The 16,135-nt window shown below is 34.8% G+C and overlaps 4 protein-coding genes across 5 annotated transcripts in view; 3 read left to right on the top strand and 1 right to left on the bottom strand.

Annotated features, from left to right (window-relative positions):
• The window catches only part of LOC106667470, a 45,859-nt gene extending 45,651 nt beyond the window's left edge, over nucleotides 1-208 (top strand). Inside the window, exon 11 of the mRNA XM_024230612.1 lies at nucleotides 125-208. The gene's annotated coding sequence lies outside the window, so the exon portion shown is untranslated. The remainder of the gene's footprint in view (nucleotides 1-124) is intronic.
• Nucleotides 7-7,939, top strand: LOC106660854 (peptidyl-prolyl cis-trans isomerase-like 4). The gene is made up of 8 exons (XM_024230605.1): nucleotides 7-312; nucleotides 375-507; nucleotides 6,069-6,173; nucleotides 6,241-6,393; nucleotides 6,466-6,562; nucleotides 6,637-6,878; nucleotides 6,937-7,141; nucleotides 7,200-7,939. Exons 1-8 carry the CDS (start codon nucleotides 243-245, stop codon nucleotides 7,551-7,553), a joined length of 1,359 nt encoding a protein of 452 aa, XP_024086373.1. The 5' UTR covers nucleotides 7-242; the 3' UTR covers nucleotides 7,554-7,939.
• On the bottom strand, nucleotides 7,875-10,492 carry LOC112128451 (protein FAM133-like). Of its 2 annotated transcripts, none has more exons than XM_024230620.1 (2): nucleotides 9,627-10,492; nucleotides 7,875-8,290 (listed from the first exon to the last, which is right to left on the bottom strand). In XM_024230620.1, exons 1-2 carry the CDS (start codon nucleotides 10,007-10,009, stop codon nucleotides 7,885-7,887), a joined length of 789 nt encoding a protein of 262 aa, XP_024086388.1. In that variant the 5' UTR covers nucleotides 10,010-10,492; the 3' UTR covers nucleotides 7,875-7,884. The 2 variants fall into 2 exon arrangements, with proteins under 2 accessions (XP_024086388.1, XP_024086387.1); XM_024230619.1 differs by having other exon boundaries at nucleotides 7,875-8,311; nucleotides 9,648-10,490.
• Nucleotides 10,493-11,984: 1,492 nt separating this feature from the next.
• Nucleotides 11,985-14,035, top strand: LOC106660948 (serine/threonine-protein kinase 16). The gene is made up of 6 exons (XM_014384024.2): nucleotides 11,985-12,498; nucleotides 12,699-12,933; nucleotides 12,994-13,198; nucleotides 13,261-13,415; nucleotides 13,614-13,748; nucleotides 13,807-14,035. Exons 1-6 carry the CDS (start codon nucleotides 12,389-12,391, stop codon nucleotides 13,921-13,923), a joined length of 957 nt encoding a protein of 318 aa, XP_014239510.1. The 5' UTR covers nucleotides 11,985-12,388; the 3' UTR covers nucleotides 13,924-14,035.
• The last annotated feature ends 2,100 nt before the right edge of the window (nucleotides 14,036-16,135 follow it).

The following is a 16,135-nucleotide window of genomic DNA, read 5'->3' as shown; positions in this document are numbered from 1 at the left end:
ATTTATCCGCCTTGTTCGAGAATTGGTTAACACGGTGAAAGTGTCCAAGACTTTCACGCACACTACAAACCGTTTCGGCCGTTTGAGAAAAGAAAAAAATCACGTTCTTCCGACTCTCCTTTAGGTCCGATGTGTGCGAGACGGCCTCAAGACTTATTGGGCTCCGAATCCGTTCGACTTGATTCATTAGGAAGGCGAGTGTTTTTCTTTCAAAATATGGGCTAACGAAAAAAGTTTTCGATATGGCTGTTGTTATTGAAACGACGTTGGGTGACATCACGGTCGATCTGTATACAGATGAAAGACCACAAAGTAAGTCCTGCCTTCTTTCTTTTAATTTAATCCCCCTGACCGTCCGTTCTATTTGTTTGCAGCATGCAAGAATTTCCTCAAGCTCTGCAAAGTGAAATACTACAACTTCTGCCTTTTCCATTCGATCCAGGCCAACTTCATCGCACAAACCGGAGACCCGACTGGTATCGGAACTGGAGGAGAATCTGCATTTGGGTAAGTCTACACAGCACATTCAGCGAGTAAAGACCTTAATCTAAATCTATACAGAACAGGTTTTACCCTCAGAATCCACCCTTTGTGCTTGGCCTGATTTAAAAAACATAAGTTATGAAACGATAAAGTTCATTACAACAGAAACGTTTCTCATAAGAGGACAAAAGTAGTGATACAATGACTGTTCATTAGCATGAGGTTTTATTGTATAATGTGTATGTAATGATTATTTAACATAAATGTAACTTATTAGAGGTTTAGAGGTACTTGCGTGGTGCAACCCTATAATGACATAGATATCCGCTAAGAAAGGATTTTTTCAAATTCCATCCCTAAGGGGATATGGACAATTGTTTACCAAGTATCGACAATGAAAAGGCAGATGGCCTAGCTAAAAAAGGTTCTAATACTGCATTTGTCGGGCCACAACCGGTATTACCTCACTCTATGAGCACAACGAAAGAGAGTATTAATAACTGGGGCATGAAACAATTCCTTAGGGAGTGGAATTTATCCCCTGGACACAGGCAATCGAAAGAGTTTGTTAAGGCGATCAAACCAGCAGAATCGAAATGGCTATTCTCTATCTCAAGGAAGGGAATTAGGAGGCTGATAGGTATTCTGACGGGCCACTGCCCACTGAGAAGACACCTCTCCGTAATGGGTCAACTTCCAGATCCTTTTTGCCGCTTTTGCGAAATAAAAGAAGAAACGGCAAGGCACTACCTCGCAGAGTGTGATAGGTACGCCAGGTATAGATTCGAAACTTTTGAAGGAGAGGACATTACCAAATCACTCCCCGAGATAAAATGGTCCAAAATCTTGGGGTTTGTGAACAAGTCCAAGAGGTTTATGCAGGACACGTGAACAGACCAAGTCCCAGACCCTTTAGGGATGGGGTACGAGTCTACCCAGGCATTTAATCCCTCGGATCTTGGTCTCCCGCCCTGCGTAATATATATAGAGGTTTAGAGACAGACACAGAGATAAACACAGCATCAATTACAGAGCAGACACAAACTCAGCTATAGCTACTGTGATAACCAACCAACGTCAGGATTATGGGGTGGAGACTGGGGTAGAAGTAGACTTACACAGGCAGAGGAAAAGTTAACTTCTATATTAAAAAATTAATAGCTACAGGAGTGGAGGGCTTACGGGAAACAGACTTGTCAAATATTACAATCAGTCCTATTACCCTGGTGGGAGGTCTAGGAGGGATTTAACAATGGTGGGAGAGAAGGGTGTTGGTAAAGTCTTATCTTGGGAAGTCGGTACAAGGGGGAAAGCTTTTAAAATAAAATATTTAGGAATAATTGGAATAAGGGATATTACACTACGCTCATGTCAATAATCAAATTCTGTATCAATAACATACAATACAACATGTAAAACAATCATTACACTCCACATATCAAACAATTCTACATAGTCTAAATCCCCAACAATTTTCTCTCCTTTCCCTAATAATCCTGTCTATAATAATCTTGTAAGGCTAACTAGGCCCGAATGACAAACCATTACCCCTTTTTATCCATTGGCGGTCCCTTTCACCTTAAAGAAGCCGACTCCTCATAGAAAAATGATTCCTATCCCTATTTCCTTCCCCACCCCTTCAAAATCAAACATCTAAACAAAAAACAATATCTCACTAACACTCTCAACTAAGTACACATTTTCCAGGTAGTACTTATGACATCTCCCTAGAAAATGTGAGAATAGATAATCCCAAGAAAGAAAATTGGAAGAAAGCAGCTGAAATAATCACAGAGAAGAAAATCCTCTGGACGATTAACTCTTTCAGCCCATACAAAGCACCGGGAACGGATGGGATCTTTCCCATCCTGCTACAAAAAGGAACGGATATAATTACTCCAACATTGCTGTGATTATATAGAAATAGTTTAGCACTAGGTTACCACAGACATGGCATAGGGCAAAGGTGGTTTTTATACCAAAAGTGGGGAAAAGAGAACCTACATTACCTAAATCCTACAAACCAATAAGCTTAACATCCATTCTGTTAAAGACCCTTGAAAAGCTGATAGACAACCATATAAGAACGACAGCACTGGTAAACAAGCCTCTCCATTAATGTCAGCATGCATACAGAGCAGGAAGATCAACAGAAACTGCACTGTACCAGCTAAACAAGTGACCTAAAGGAAACACTGAAAACAAAGGAAATAGCAACCTGCGCGTTCCTTGATGTTGAGGGAGCCTTCGACAATCCATCCCATGCATCAATACATGGTACACAGATGGATCTAGAACACAAGAAGGTACAGGGGTAGGAGTATTTGGACCTGGAACCAAAACTCAGAACCCATGGGAAAATACACCAGTGTCTTCCAAGCTGAGATTCATGCAATTGAAAGATGTACCCAACTCAACCTAAGTAAAGGGTACAAAAACAAGAATATAACCATCATATCAGATAGCCTATCAGCCATCAAAGCACTAAGTTCAGATATCATTAGTTCAATGATGGTGCTGAACTGCAAAACCAACTAAATATATTAGGTATACAGAACAAAGTCAGCCTCTGCTGGGTCCCAGGACACATGGGAGTAGAAGGCAACGAGAAAGCGGACACCCTTGCAAGGAAAGGGGCTGCTACACCGCTGTTAGGACCTGAACCCTTCTGTGGCATAGGATTCCACACTATTAACGAATATCTCAGACAGAAGGACAAAAAGAAAATGAGGGAACTTTGGAATTCACTCACTGGACATAGACAATCCAAGAATCTTCTAACCAATTTTGGAAGGAAAGAAATTACAGAATGTGTCAAGGGAAGCAGGAACAGACACTGCAAATTAAATGGACACTTAAAGAAATTGGAACAATCCAAGATGGCACATGCAGATTCTGCAAGGAGGCAGAAAAGACACAAACTGCGGAGCTACAATGGATCGCAGGAGGAAATGTTTTGGGATGTATAATGTGACCATAGAAGAGCTTCAACCACTGAAACCAGGCCTATTATTAATCAAGTTTCTTGATGAAATAGGACTCACCGATGTGCTTTAGGCAGAGCACGGGGGATACAATAGCTCTTAAAAGGCGTAGTATACTATACCCTGAAATTACATCTACATCTACAACACTCTCAACATGACACACAATAGTGACACATTTACAAAGAAAACACACTTTGAGTGAGTAAAATTTCTATATTGTATGCATCATTGTACAAATTCATAGTCATATCTTATATTTATTTGTATAATTTAAACAATATTTATAAATCCCAGGCCCTGAAGCTGATCTCAATAAAGATCGAAACATTGGCACGATGAAGAAAATGTTTTTCTAAACCTACTTCTCACCAGACCACATCTCACGATCTCTAAATAATCATTAATTAACATTAAATGCTACATATGTGTATGTAATGTTGTGGGATTTAATTAATTATCTGTTCAAAACCAATTTTGTTGGTAAGCACCGTGAAATGCTTAGAACATCCAAGTCAAGAAAACTTTGTACAAAATGTACTCCACTTAGGAGAAAGTTGGATAAAGCAATATTACAGTGTAATTTGGTCATAAATGATCATTTTGGTTTGCCTTTCCTTGCTGGGTCGGTCTATGAGATGCGTTGTGACACATCTTCAGTGTGCATGTTTGATTTCTGTTACAGGCAGAACAAAATGATATGTTACAACCAAATTACACTGTAACAACATATATGTGTTTTATTGGACATATAATAAAAGTAATTATTTTAATCAATTTATTGTTTTTTTTAGGTTGAGTTGAAAAATTACACTGTAATATTGCTTTATCCATGCCACGTTCTTCTGAGTCGATCACATTTTAGACTGAATGTTTGACAGTGCTTGCCAACAAAATTTGTTTTTATTAGAAAATTAAGACAATTGCACCACACTGTACATAATACAATGAAACGTCTCGCTAAAGAAGTCATCGTGTCACTCCTTTCGTCCTCTTTTGAGAAGTGATCTCTAAAGAAAGAATTTTTTGATAAACTCATAATACAGTCTGTATATTAGTATGTGAAGTGTAGATTTAGAAGTACATTTTCAATGGTTTCACAATCTTCTAAAATTTCCGTAGGTCTCTCGAACTTTCCTTAAAAATCAATCATTTCTTTTAAAGTCAACCTTTGGCTGGTCAGAGCCATTTAAAAATTAGAAATTTGAACTTAAACTGAAAATCATGAAATTAAAAATATCAGAAAGAAAATAAGATTGAACGTATAAGTGAACAAATTTTTGGAAACACTCCAATTCAATGAATATATTTTAATCAAAATTCAACTCTTTAATACTCGGAGATCATTTATACTATCTTTAAAAAAAAGTCAAATTCATTATTTTTCTAATCAATTTACAATTCTGTGAGACATTTAACCGTGTATAAGTCAAATACAACCTTTAACAAATCAAATCCACCTGTTTGCAAGTCAAATTTATAATTTTCTTAAGTCCTGTACAATTCTGTGAGACATTAAACTATGTGTAAGTTAAATACATTTTCTTCCTGATTTTAAGCAATAAATCTCTACTCGGTGCTTGCCCCTTTCCGTATTTTTTAGTGCAGATCATCCACCAGGTCCCGCACCTAGGTTTATTGCAAATACCGTCATCCTAAACAGAGATTGTTGCATATTTTGCTCACCAGTCGGATTCATTGGGCAAATGGCTAAAAAGCTGCGACCGCTGTCCCTATGAGTACAGTCTGTGGAGAATGAAGACCTCAGAACTGTTAGTTAGAGGGTAAGGAGCATTAATGGGAGGTGTTTGATTGTGAGTTCACTGAGTGTCGTCTTAGTATGCTCATATATGTCACCTCTTGCCCCCACTACTACACCCACTGCTTTAAATAAATTTTTGTGGTGTAGCTCTGTGAGGGTTTTCCTCAATACCCTACATTTTTGCGCTTTGAGGTCTACCATCCATTCCACGCCACCGTAAAGTCTAAGATGAATACACCATCCAGTAAGCAGTGAGGAGTTTCGATGGCAACCTGTTTGTCCCAAGCCATGGATTCACATAGTTCCCCCCCAACCCTTGGGCATGTACACCAGTATCGTTTAAACGAAGTTATCACAATTGGGAGATTGATTAATTTAGATGGTAAGAATGTAAGATTGAAATAAAAATGGACAAAGGACTCAAGGTGACTATTGATTGATATACTTAGCACTGAAGATGGCCCAATGAAAAAAATATTTTGATTAGAAAACACACCAACATAAAAATATTAGTAATTTTTTTCTAATTTATTAATTATTATGACATGTTAATAAAATGACATCCTTGTTTAATGCATTTCCTTCTTAGGTGAATTAACAAGTAATTTTAAATTGTTGTTTAGTAACCACTTCTTTATAAGTGAATTTCCTTGTTTTTATCTTTCACTTTATAGTCTTGCCAGTGTGGTAGTTCATTGGGAAAATGCTTTGAAACATTAAAATCGTTCTTATGATCTCAATTTTGTATTTTAGATACTTACATCACTCTGATTTCTTAGGCTATATGGCAAAATGAAGTGTGTAAAATTGAATTTTTATTTTATTTTGTTTTTTATTAGATTGGCTTACGGCATTGATTCGAAATACTATGAGGCTGAAAAGATGCCAAAAATTAAACACAGCAAACCGGGACTTCTGTCCATGGTCAACTGCGGAAACAATATGTAAGTCCTCAAGTTTTATTTACAATTTGTAATAATTAAAATAATTAATTTATAATGCCCGTTTTAGGCTTGGATCACAGTTTTTTGTTACACTAGGAGCTGATCTCCAATCCTTAGAAGAACATTGTGTTTTTGCTGAAGTCACTGAAGGCCATGACATACTTGTTAAATTAAATGATGCTATCTGTGATAACCAGCACAGACCATACCAGGATATAAGGTAACTCAATAATATTAAACAATTATAAAATTTGATTTATAGTTTGTGATAATAATTGATTTTTACGTCTAGAATCACTCATACTGTAATATTAGACGATCCGTTTGAAGATTTACCTGGTTTGGTTGTTCCTTTGGGCTCCCCTGATATATCTCAGCTTCAAGAATTTGTAAGTTTATAATTTATATTGTCCTCACCTCATTTGTTTTGTTTCAAATGTTTAAAAGTGTCTCGAACTTTCAGAACGGTAGGATTGGAGCAGATGAAAAAATAAACGACGAGGAAGGACTGACGGAGGCTCAGTTGCAGGAGATAAAAGCCGACAGAGAAGCAAAAGCTAGGGCCACCATCCTTGAAATCGTCGGCGATTTGCCAGACGCCGATATCGCTCCTCCTGAGAATGTTTTATTTGTATGCAAGTTAAATCCTGTAACAGATGACTCTGATCTGGAGATTATCTTCAGTAGATTTGGAAAGATCAAAAGGTACATCTTATTTTCATATTAATCAATTGAGTTTATAACCGTTATGTAATATTTTTAGTTGTGAAGTAATCAGAGATCACACAACCGGTGATTCGCTTCAGTATGCGTTTGTGGAATTTGAAGATCAAAGAGCCTGTGAACAAGCATACTTAAAAATGGATAATGTTTTAATTGATGACAGGCGTATCCATGTTGATTTTAGCCAGAGTGTCTCTAAGATAAAATGGAGGGGTAAAGGAAGAGGTGTTGAGATTCTAGATAAGGTAATTTAATTTAATTGTTTTATGTACATCTGTTGGTTAATGTGCAATTACATTTTAGATCGATGAGAAGGAAATTGGTCGTGGTGGCGATCGATATGGAAGTAAACGAGATTATTATAGGGACAGAGAAAGGGACAGAGATAGAGAAAGGAGTGACAGAAGGAGGGAAGATGATAGAAGAAGGAGAGGTGACAGAGAATCCGATGAATACAGGAGAAGGGATAGAAGGAAAGACGATGGTCGAAGAAGAGACGAGGAAATGTGGAGGGATGATGATAGATACGAGGAGGACAGGAAGCGAAGAGAATCAAGAGATGACAGACGAAGAGAAGACAGACGGTATGACAATAGTAGGCGAGATGAAAGAAGGAGGGAAGTCGTCTTTATTCTTAAACAAAATATATATATTTAATAAACCAGAAAATGGCATATGCCTACTTGGAACTAGCAAAGCATGGTGTGTTCTGACAAAAAGAATACAATTAAAATTTTAATCTGTTTATTACCCATCAGTAAAATTTATAATAGAACATGTCAGATCAGTCGGTGGACTAAAGATTTTTTGGGATTTAACATTAAAAAAAATTGTCTGTAACTTGTATTGGGGATTAAAATAGATTTATTTTATTTCAAAATGCATTTCATTATGTAATAAAAACAATGGCATTGATCAAATACCATTTAATGCTAAAATGTTGTCCCACTCAAAAATGAGTATAGAAAATTTAGTAATCCCTTTTATGTCAATCACTCAAATCTGCTTTGTTTTTCTTAGAAATAAATAGTGTTTTATTCTTCTTTCTATTTTTACCTTCACTTTCCGAGTTTGAAGAGTTTTCAGAACCATGAGCCTTTTTCTTTTTACTCCTTTTTGAACTGTCCTTCCTCCTTTTCCTGTTGTACTTATCGTGTTTTTTCTTCCTTTTTCTTCTTCGGCTTGCATCCTCAGAATCGTCTGAACTGGAAGAATCGCTTTCACTATCGTCTGAGCTGGCATGCCGCCTTTTTTTAATTACTTTGACAATTTTTTTATATTTAGGCTTTCGTCTTCGCCTGTCTGAGTCTGAACTTTCGGAAAAACTCTCAGAATCTGAAGATTTATTTTTCTTCTTTTTAACTACCTTGACGAGTTTTCCCCGGTGGTAATATTTCTTTGCCACAGTAAGAGACCTTTTTGACCGTTTTNTCATTATGCAACCCCGTACAACACAATAAATGCCTTATACAAACTTGTACTATTTATTCCAGTTTTGACTGATAGTTTTTGCTTTTTACAACTTATATTCGTGGTTATAATCTAAAATAAATCAATTATATTAACCAAGCTCAAAAAGTCAAAATAAATTTTATTGGCACAGAATGTAAAGCTTTTTACAATCCAAATATCTCGGTCGTATTTTCTTTTCAAATGTTTCCCTTTTGAATGTAAAATAAAAATATATTTTAAAAAATCCCAGAATAAGTATGTAATTTTTTTTACAAAGCCTTCAAACGTTTCTCTTCTTAAGCCCTCCCCCAAACTCCTACGAACAAACTGCACAACTGAGGCTGTTGTGCCAACAATTGTATAGTGTATGGTGTTGTTTGGGTGCTGTGCAACTAGTTGCAGAAGTTCAAAACTGCACGAGTGGCATTCTGCAACTGTACTAGAGCAGTACCATTAAAACAAGACAAAAGCAACTGGTGTTTGCAAAAAAATGCTTATAGTGTATGGGGGACTTTGTTTGCACAACAGCCTGTTGTACGACGTACGTTTGCACAATTTGATCGTAAGTGTGTGGGGGGGGGGGGCTTTAGACTTAAATTAAAAAAAACAAAAAAAAAACATTATACTTAAACTAAATCCATTATAAAAAGACAAAAATTAACGAAACCTTTTCCTGAATATGTTTGTTAAATGTTTTACAAAGCCAAACCACACATAAAACTAAATGTTTGCATATTTGATAGTTTCCGTACCCGAAATATTTACCTAATTTACAACGTAATAAATCCCAAATCATATAAATATTGAAAAAAATTGAGTGAATTGTCTTCGGCAGTAGCATAAGGGAAGGGACTCTCTCTACTGTAGCATTAGCAGTGAACGTGTTAGCACATTTTACTTTCAAATCATGTTAAAAATATAGTAAGTTAACAGGCTCTGCCAGGAGGAACCAGAGGCATCGGCATATATCTTTTTCAAACGTAAAGCATTAGCCTGTTTACAGTACAGCCACTTCGGTAGGACATTTCTTTTACCCAAGGAAATCCACAAAGAGGCACCGAGGAAAGTGCTNCCTCAGAATCGTCTGAACTGGAAGAATCGCTTTCACTATCGTCTGAGCTGGCATGCCGCCTTTTTTTAATTACTTTGACAATTTTTTTATATTTAGGCTTTCGTCTACGCCTGTCTGAGTCTGAACTTTCGGAAAAACTCTCAGAATCTGAAGATTTATTTTTCTTCTTTTTAACTACCTTGACGAGTTTTCCCCGGTGGTAATATTTCTTTGCCACAGTAAGAGACCTTTTTGACCGTTTTCTCCGTTCCATTGAAATAGAACTGCTAGACGAAATGCTGCTCTCACTGCTTGAACTTCCTGAAGAAGAACTAACATGCCTTCGCCTTTTCTTTTTTCTTTCGATACTGACTGACTTAGTAGCATCCGTTTTAACAGGACTTTGTGATGCATTGTGTGCTACATCATTTTCAGTAAATCCTGTATCATCTTGTCGAACGTCTGGAGTATGATTAATGTTATTTATTGGTGGTGTGTCCTTGTAATTTGACTTTTCTTTTGTAACATCCATCATTTCAGGCTCTTCGGGCTTCTTGGAGGGTGCTTTCTCTTTAGATGTTTTGACTTCCGATTTTGGCTCAGGTTTCATTTCATGGTGGTCATAGTACTTACTATGGCCTTCTCTTGACCTGTCTTCTTTACTTCCAGAAGAATTCACTTCATCACGCTTCACATCTTTTTCTCTTCTATCTGAGGTTCCATTACGTTTTTTTTCCGAATCCCTTCTTCGATCTATTATAAAGAAGAAAGGATAATTTTAGTTTGTCTTTCTAATAATAATTCTAAATTTAAAAAACTTTGTGAGGCATAACAATGAACCTGCAGCTTCATCATTTCATGTCATCCTCCTTTGTCGGTTTTGTCTGACAGATAGTTTGGTCTCAGCGTTTTGTCACATCACAAGAATAACTTATCTGTAAAGTAGTTACAAAAAAAAATGTAGAAACAATGCTAAACCTGCAATTATCACGAGTTGTGCAAAACTGTGGGTTCTCTATTAAAAAATAATCTGACAAAATAATGATACTCTAGTTTGCAGACTGTTTTTATTTATTTATTTTTGTCAAAATTTATCATCCTGTTTTTTTTAACACATTGACGGTGTCGGGGGAAAAGCGTTACCTTTTTCTAAGGCGGGAACTTTTTTTTACTAATCGGTTTATACAATATTTACCTTGGTATGAATATATGAAGTTTTTTTTTATATTTTAAATTTAAATAAAAAACTAGTGTCATAGTGTATTCAGTGGTAGCATCAGAATAGAGATTCGTTATGCAACCCCGTACAACCAATAAATGCCTTATACAAACTTGTACTATTTATTCCAGTTTTGACTGATAGTTTCTGCTTTTTACAACATATTCATGGTTATAATTTAAAAGAAATTAATTATATTAATCATGCTCAAAAAGTCAAAATAAATTTTATTGGCACAGATTGTAAAGCTTTTTACAATCCAAATATCTCGGTCATATTTTCTTTTCAAATGTTTCCCTTTTCAATGTAAAACGTTTCTCTTCTTAAGCCCTCCCCCATACTCCTACGAACTGTTGTGCCAACAAATGTATAGTGTATGGTGTTGTTTGGGTGCTGTGCAACTAGTTGCAGAAGTTTAAAACTGCACAAGTGGCATTCTGCAACTGTACTAGAGCAGTACCATTAAAACAAGACAAAAGCAACTGGTGTTTGCAAAAAAATGCTTATAGTGTATGGGGGACTTTGTTTGCACAANACCTCAACACATTAACTTATGATTTTTCCTTCTCGAAGGTGGGATAATAGGTCATCTCAAAAAAAAAAAAATAACAACCAGTTTTTCTTTTAATCAACAACGTTCCGGATTTATTTTAATTCTTCCTCAGGTGAGTTAACGCAGTGGTTAGAACAGTGGTCATCAGTCATTAACATTTTGTAACAGTTTATTTTAAAAAAGATTTATAAAAATAACAAAAATAAAAAACGTTTTCCAGAATACATTTGTTAAATGCTTTACAAAGCCAAAGTTAATTGCTCCTCACGAATTGAACAAATTATTATTATTGCTATTATTATTTAGAGATTGTGATGTGGTATGTGTGTAATAAACAAAATAAACAAAAACACACTAATATATCACTAACACTCTCAACATGATGCACAACAGTGACACATCTACACAGAAAGCACACATTGTGTACAAATACTTTGATTAAATCTAAAATTTCTTTATTTTGAACATCATTGTATAAATTCATAGTCATATCGTATATGTATTTGTACAGTTTAAATCAATTATAAATCCCAGGCCTCAATAAAGATTAAAACGTTGGCATTATAAAGAAAATGACACATCACACCAGACCGCATCTCACAATCTCTAAATAATCATTACTTAATGGTCACTAAATATTACACATTGATATTATTAATAAATAAAATTAGTAAATTTTATAATTTTTTTATGATTATAAAATTAAATAATAAAACTTAAAGACTTTTAAAATAAATTTCAGAAAAAATTAGTAAGCAATTTTGTTACTTGATTCAATCCACCTGCAATGCTTTCCATCTCACTCTGTACTTCATTGAAGATGGAAAAGTCAAGCAAGCAGAGTTTTCTAAACCGATGCGAAAATTGTATATTGTGGTGTGAATATTCTTGTTGTGTACTATTGCCAGAAGCAAGTTTGTTCTTTGACTTTGTCAGTTTTCGAATAATTGCGGGCTTGGTGTTAATCGAGAAAGCACTGGGTGGGAGAATCCGTGTAACCGCCATTGCCGTTCGCCCTTGCAGAAGCGAGAGTGCAACAGTTGAGTAACCTCACTCTCATGGGTCAACCGTCTGTCAACGTTGAGTGTCAAACACAACGATAATCAATGTTTGTGTTTAACTCACCGAAATCGCTTTCGTATCAGAGACACGTTGAGTGATGAACAACGTGCACATGCTTGATTTATTTTGTGTTTATTAATTGTGTTTTTCATAATATGAACGCCCTAGGTCTAAGTATGATTTTTAAAATGGGCTGCTTATGCTCTAGAGATGATATCACGATCAACAACAGCAAGTATTATATTTTAGAAGAACTTGGACAAGGGTAAGAGATTTTATATTTGCAAAAAATTTGTTTTTATATGAATTTTTAAAGCTTAACACTATACCAAAAATATAGGGAGTACTTTCTGTAAATTTGTCCTCGTTTTATAATTATCGTAACTTTCCATGTCATAAATTGTAATTAGCATTGGGATAGTTTAGCCATAATATAAAAAATCATGGAAATTTGACAATTTTCAGTGGCTTTAGCACTGTTCTGTTGGTCGAGCATTCCAGGACGAGAAAACGGTTTGCAGTTAAAAAAATAGTTTGTCATGGTCGTGACGATCAGCGAGATGCAGTGCAAGAAATTGAATATCATAAGATGCTGAATCACCCAAACATAATCCCGTGCCTTGAATCATGCGTGATCGGTTGTGCCCATCCTATTCAAAACACTACTAGTCAAGTTTTACTCCTTTTACCATATTACTCTGTAAGTTGATTTTTTTTCTTTGCAATCTGTTCACATAAAATTATTATTTTTTTTTTAAAGAGAGGGACGTTGGCATATTACATTGATTGTAAACGTAAGACAAAACAGTATTTACCAGAAGAAGAAATACTGAGGATTTTCTTGCAAATATGCGATGGAGTAAAAGCTTTCCATGATAACAAACCTATTGCATTGGCCCACCGGGATATAAAACCTGCTAACATTTTATTGGATGCTGATAACACTCCTGTGATAATGGATCTTGGCATGTGGTTTAAAAAAAAACTTTGATTTATTTTATTAATTTTTAATGATTTTATCTTTCAGGTTCAGTAGCTCCAGCATGTGTTAAAGTTTGTGGCAGCACAGAGGCGCAAAGGCTACAGGATACAGCCAGTGAAAGGTGTTCAATGCCGTACCGGGCGCCGGAGTTGTTCAATGTAGAAAGTTATTGCATGATAGATCAAAGGACTGATATATGGGTAAATGCCAACCAAATACATACAGTTATACAGAACTATTTTCCAAAATTTACAAGGTTTCAGTGAAAATAAATATTGACAATAGATTAAGAAGGAAAGATAACATACATATTAAATTTATTATTAGCCTTTTCATCTTGATTTATAAGCAGAATATCTTATTATCTACAAATATAATTTCACAAATTTCTTTTTCAGTCACTCGGCTGTTTATTTTATGCTATGTGCTATTTTAAATCGCCTTATGATGCTGTATATGAAAGAGGAGATTCGGTTGCTCTGGCAGTAATAAATGGAACAATTGATTTCCCTACGATTTCTCCATTTAGCCAAGTATACAAAATATGCTTATAATGGCATAAATGCGTATTAAAATTAAAACTGTTTTTAGGATATGCACGATTTAATAAGAATGATGCTGAAAGTTTCACCGATGGAGAGACCGTACATTTATACTGTTATTGAAAGGACGCAAGAACTTTTGCAGAAACATAAAATAGTTGCATAACTGACCAAAAGTTTTAAACAGATATATTTTAAAATGTAAATACGAAAATAAAAAGTTTTATTACAAGTAATTTTTTAAATTAAATGTTGTTTAATTTTATAATTCAGTGCAGATCATTTGTAAAGTTTGAAATATATATAAATTTAATGTAAATGGAATTTAAAAGATAAAATTGTGATTTATAAGAAACACGTTTTCTTACAATGGAACGAAAATATTTATTTGTGTGAATAATAAATTGTTTATATTTAGTTTAATTTGTGCATAGCCCTTGTTATTTACTGAAAAATGACAACTGCAAGCTAAACGTTTTCCAAATATTTCCTTTTTTGTTATATTTACCTATATTTTTGTTATAAGTTATGTACATACATTTTAATTGTAATATGTTATTCTCATAAATACAGGGGTGTATGAATGTCGATAACAAACATATCTGTATGATATGATTTACTAAAATTCCATTGATTATTGTTTAAAAAATATCTGCTATAAAAAAATCAAATTTATAATACAAAATTGTAATTAGACATTATCTATAATCTGCTTATTCTTACTACGTTGATCTGTCAGACGTGTTTCAACAATAGGCCATCTTCACTGAGTCTGTATCGATCATCAAAGATTGTGAAATGTTGAAACATGGGTGACAGACAAACAGTAAGGATAGGCAGGATTATTGGTAATGGCCAAATTACAGGTACATCACGCTATGGACCACACTGAGTAAAATAATTTTACTATTATTACCAATAAAATAATTTTTTTACCTATTTTCCAAAAGTACAAATTTACAATTTTTTTTTAAACTAGCCTAGTGTTATGGTGCTTCGCGTTACTCATGTCTCATATAGATATATGCACCACGTCAACTGTAAAATGAAATATTTCTGTGAGTCTGTCCACTACAAAACCACTGATTGCAAGTTGATCTGACCAAAAGATATGGAAATCGTAATAATGAAATAAGAAAACTCCTGGTACTAAAATGTAATCAGGTAACAATGTGGCTTCGAGGGGACTGAAGGCAATGAACATGCTGACAAACGAGCAGAAGCAGGAACAGCCTTCACACCGTTTGGACCGGAACTGCAAATTCTCATGCCCCAAAGCATTCTAAAGGATCTACAGCCTTAATTATCTCCTAAGAAAGAGGAATACTAGAAAGTGCTAAACAACCTTAGTGGTAGTGCACTTTTTGGGTTTGGAAATAAAGGATGCTCAATTCAATAATATATTTTTTCAGGTCGTATTGAGAACGATAGGTCACCAATGAATTAAAAAAGAGGATACTGATTAAAATTTTGCAAAAATAACCAGCACATGCCTTAAAAATTCATCGAACAAAACGTCATATTGATACCAGAAGAGGCTCAAGTTTGTTGGGTTATGTCCACACAGACCCAGCTATGCGGACTGATTATATAAGTTTAAAAAAAAAAGAAGACAAAAAATTTCCATATTAACTAATAATAACGATAATGTAATACTTAAAAATTACTCAATTTGTAGTGTATGTTGAAACAGGAAACACAACTATCCATAGCACAATCTCAGGGCACCACAGGGATGAGTATTAGGCCCCACTCGACTCTTGATTTATTGTAACAAAATTTCTTAAGATAGTAGACCTAAATTTAAACATTATTTGCTGATGACGCAGCACTTTTACATCTTCCTGGGGTTTTACTACTGTGGGAATAGATTACTACAAAAATAAATAAGTTTTTCGACAAGTGGCGAATTAGGATCAACTCTGCTAAGACAGAGGCTATCTTTACAAAACGTAGACCTTGAGTACACGGATATAACTTTAAGAGATGTCATAGTGCCTTGGTCACTATAAGTTAAATATCTTAGAATATGGTTGGACAGTAAGTTCAATTTTACCACCTATTTTATATAATTGTTTTTTAGGGTTTTCTAACACTTTTTGATTTTTTAAATTTACAATAAATCAAAAAGTTAAATGAAAATTATTTTGTTATCATTTCTAACTTTATAGAAAGTACCTTTTTTTCATTTTTTGCCAACATTTTGACCTTTATTCGGGTCACCAGGGCATAAAGTGTGATGCTATTCTTGTGGTGCCATATTTTATATACCATAGGATTAACACCACACTTTATGCTTTGAAGATGACTCAAAATAAATGTCGAAATGTGGGCAAAAAAATGAGAAAGGAGTTTTCCTAAAATACTTTAATCCTGAC

Source organism: Cimex lectularius, unplaced genomic scaffold (genome assembly GCF_000648675.2).
Source record: "Cimex lectularius strain Harlan isolate CLEC.00 unplaced genomic scaffold, Clec_2.1 scaffold61, whole genome shotgun sequence".
NCBI lineage: Eukaryota > Metazoa > Arthropoda > Insecta > Hemiptera > Cimicidae > Cimex > Cimex lectularius.
Note: the sequence above shows the minus strand (reverse complement) of the source record. Positions and strands in the feature narration are given on the sequence as shown.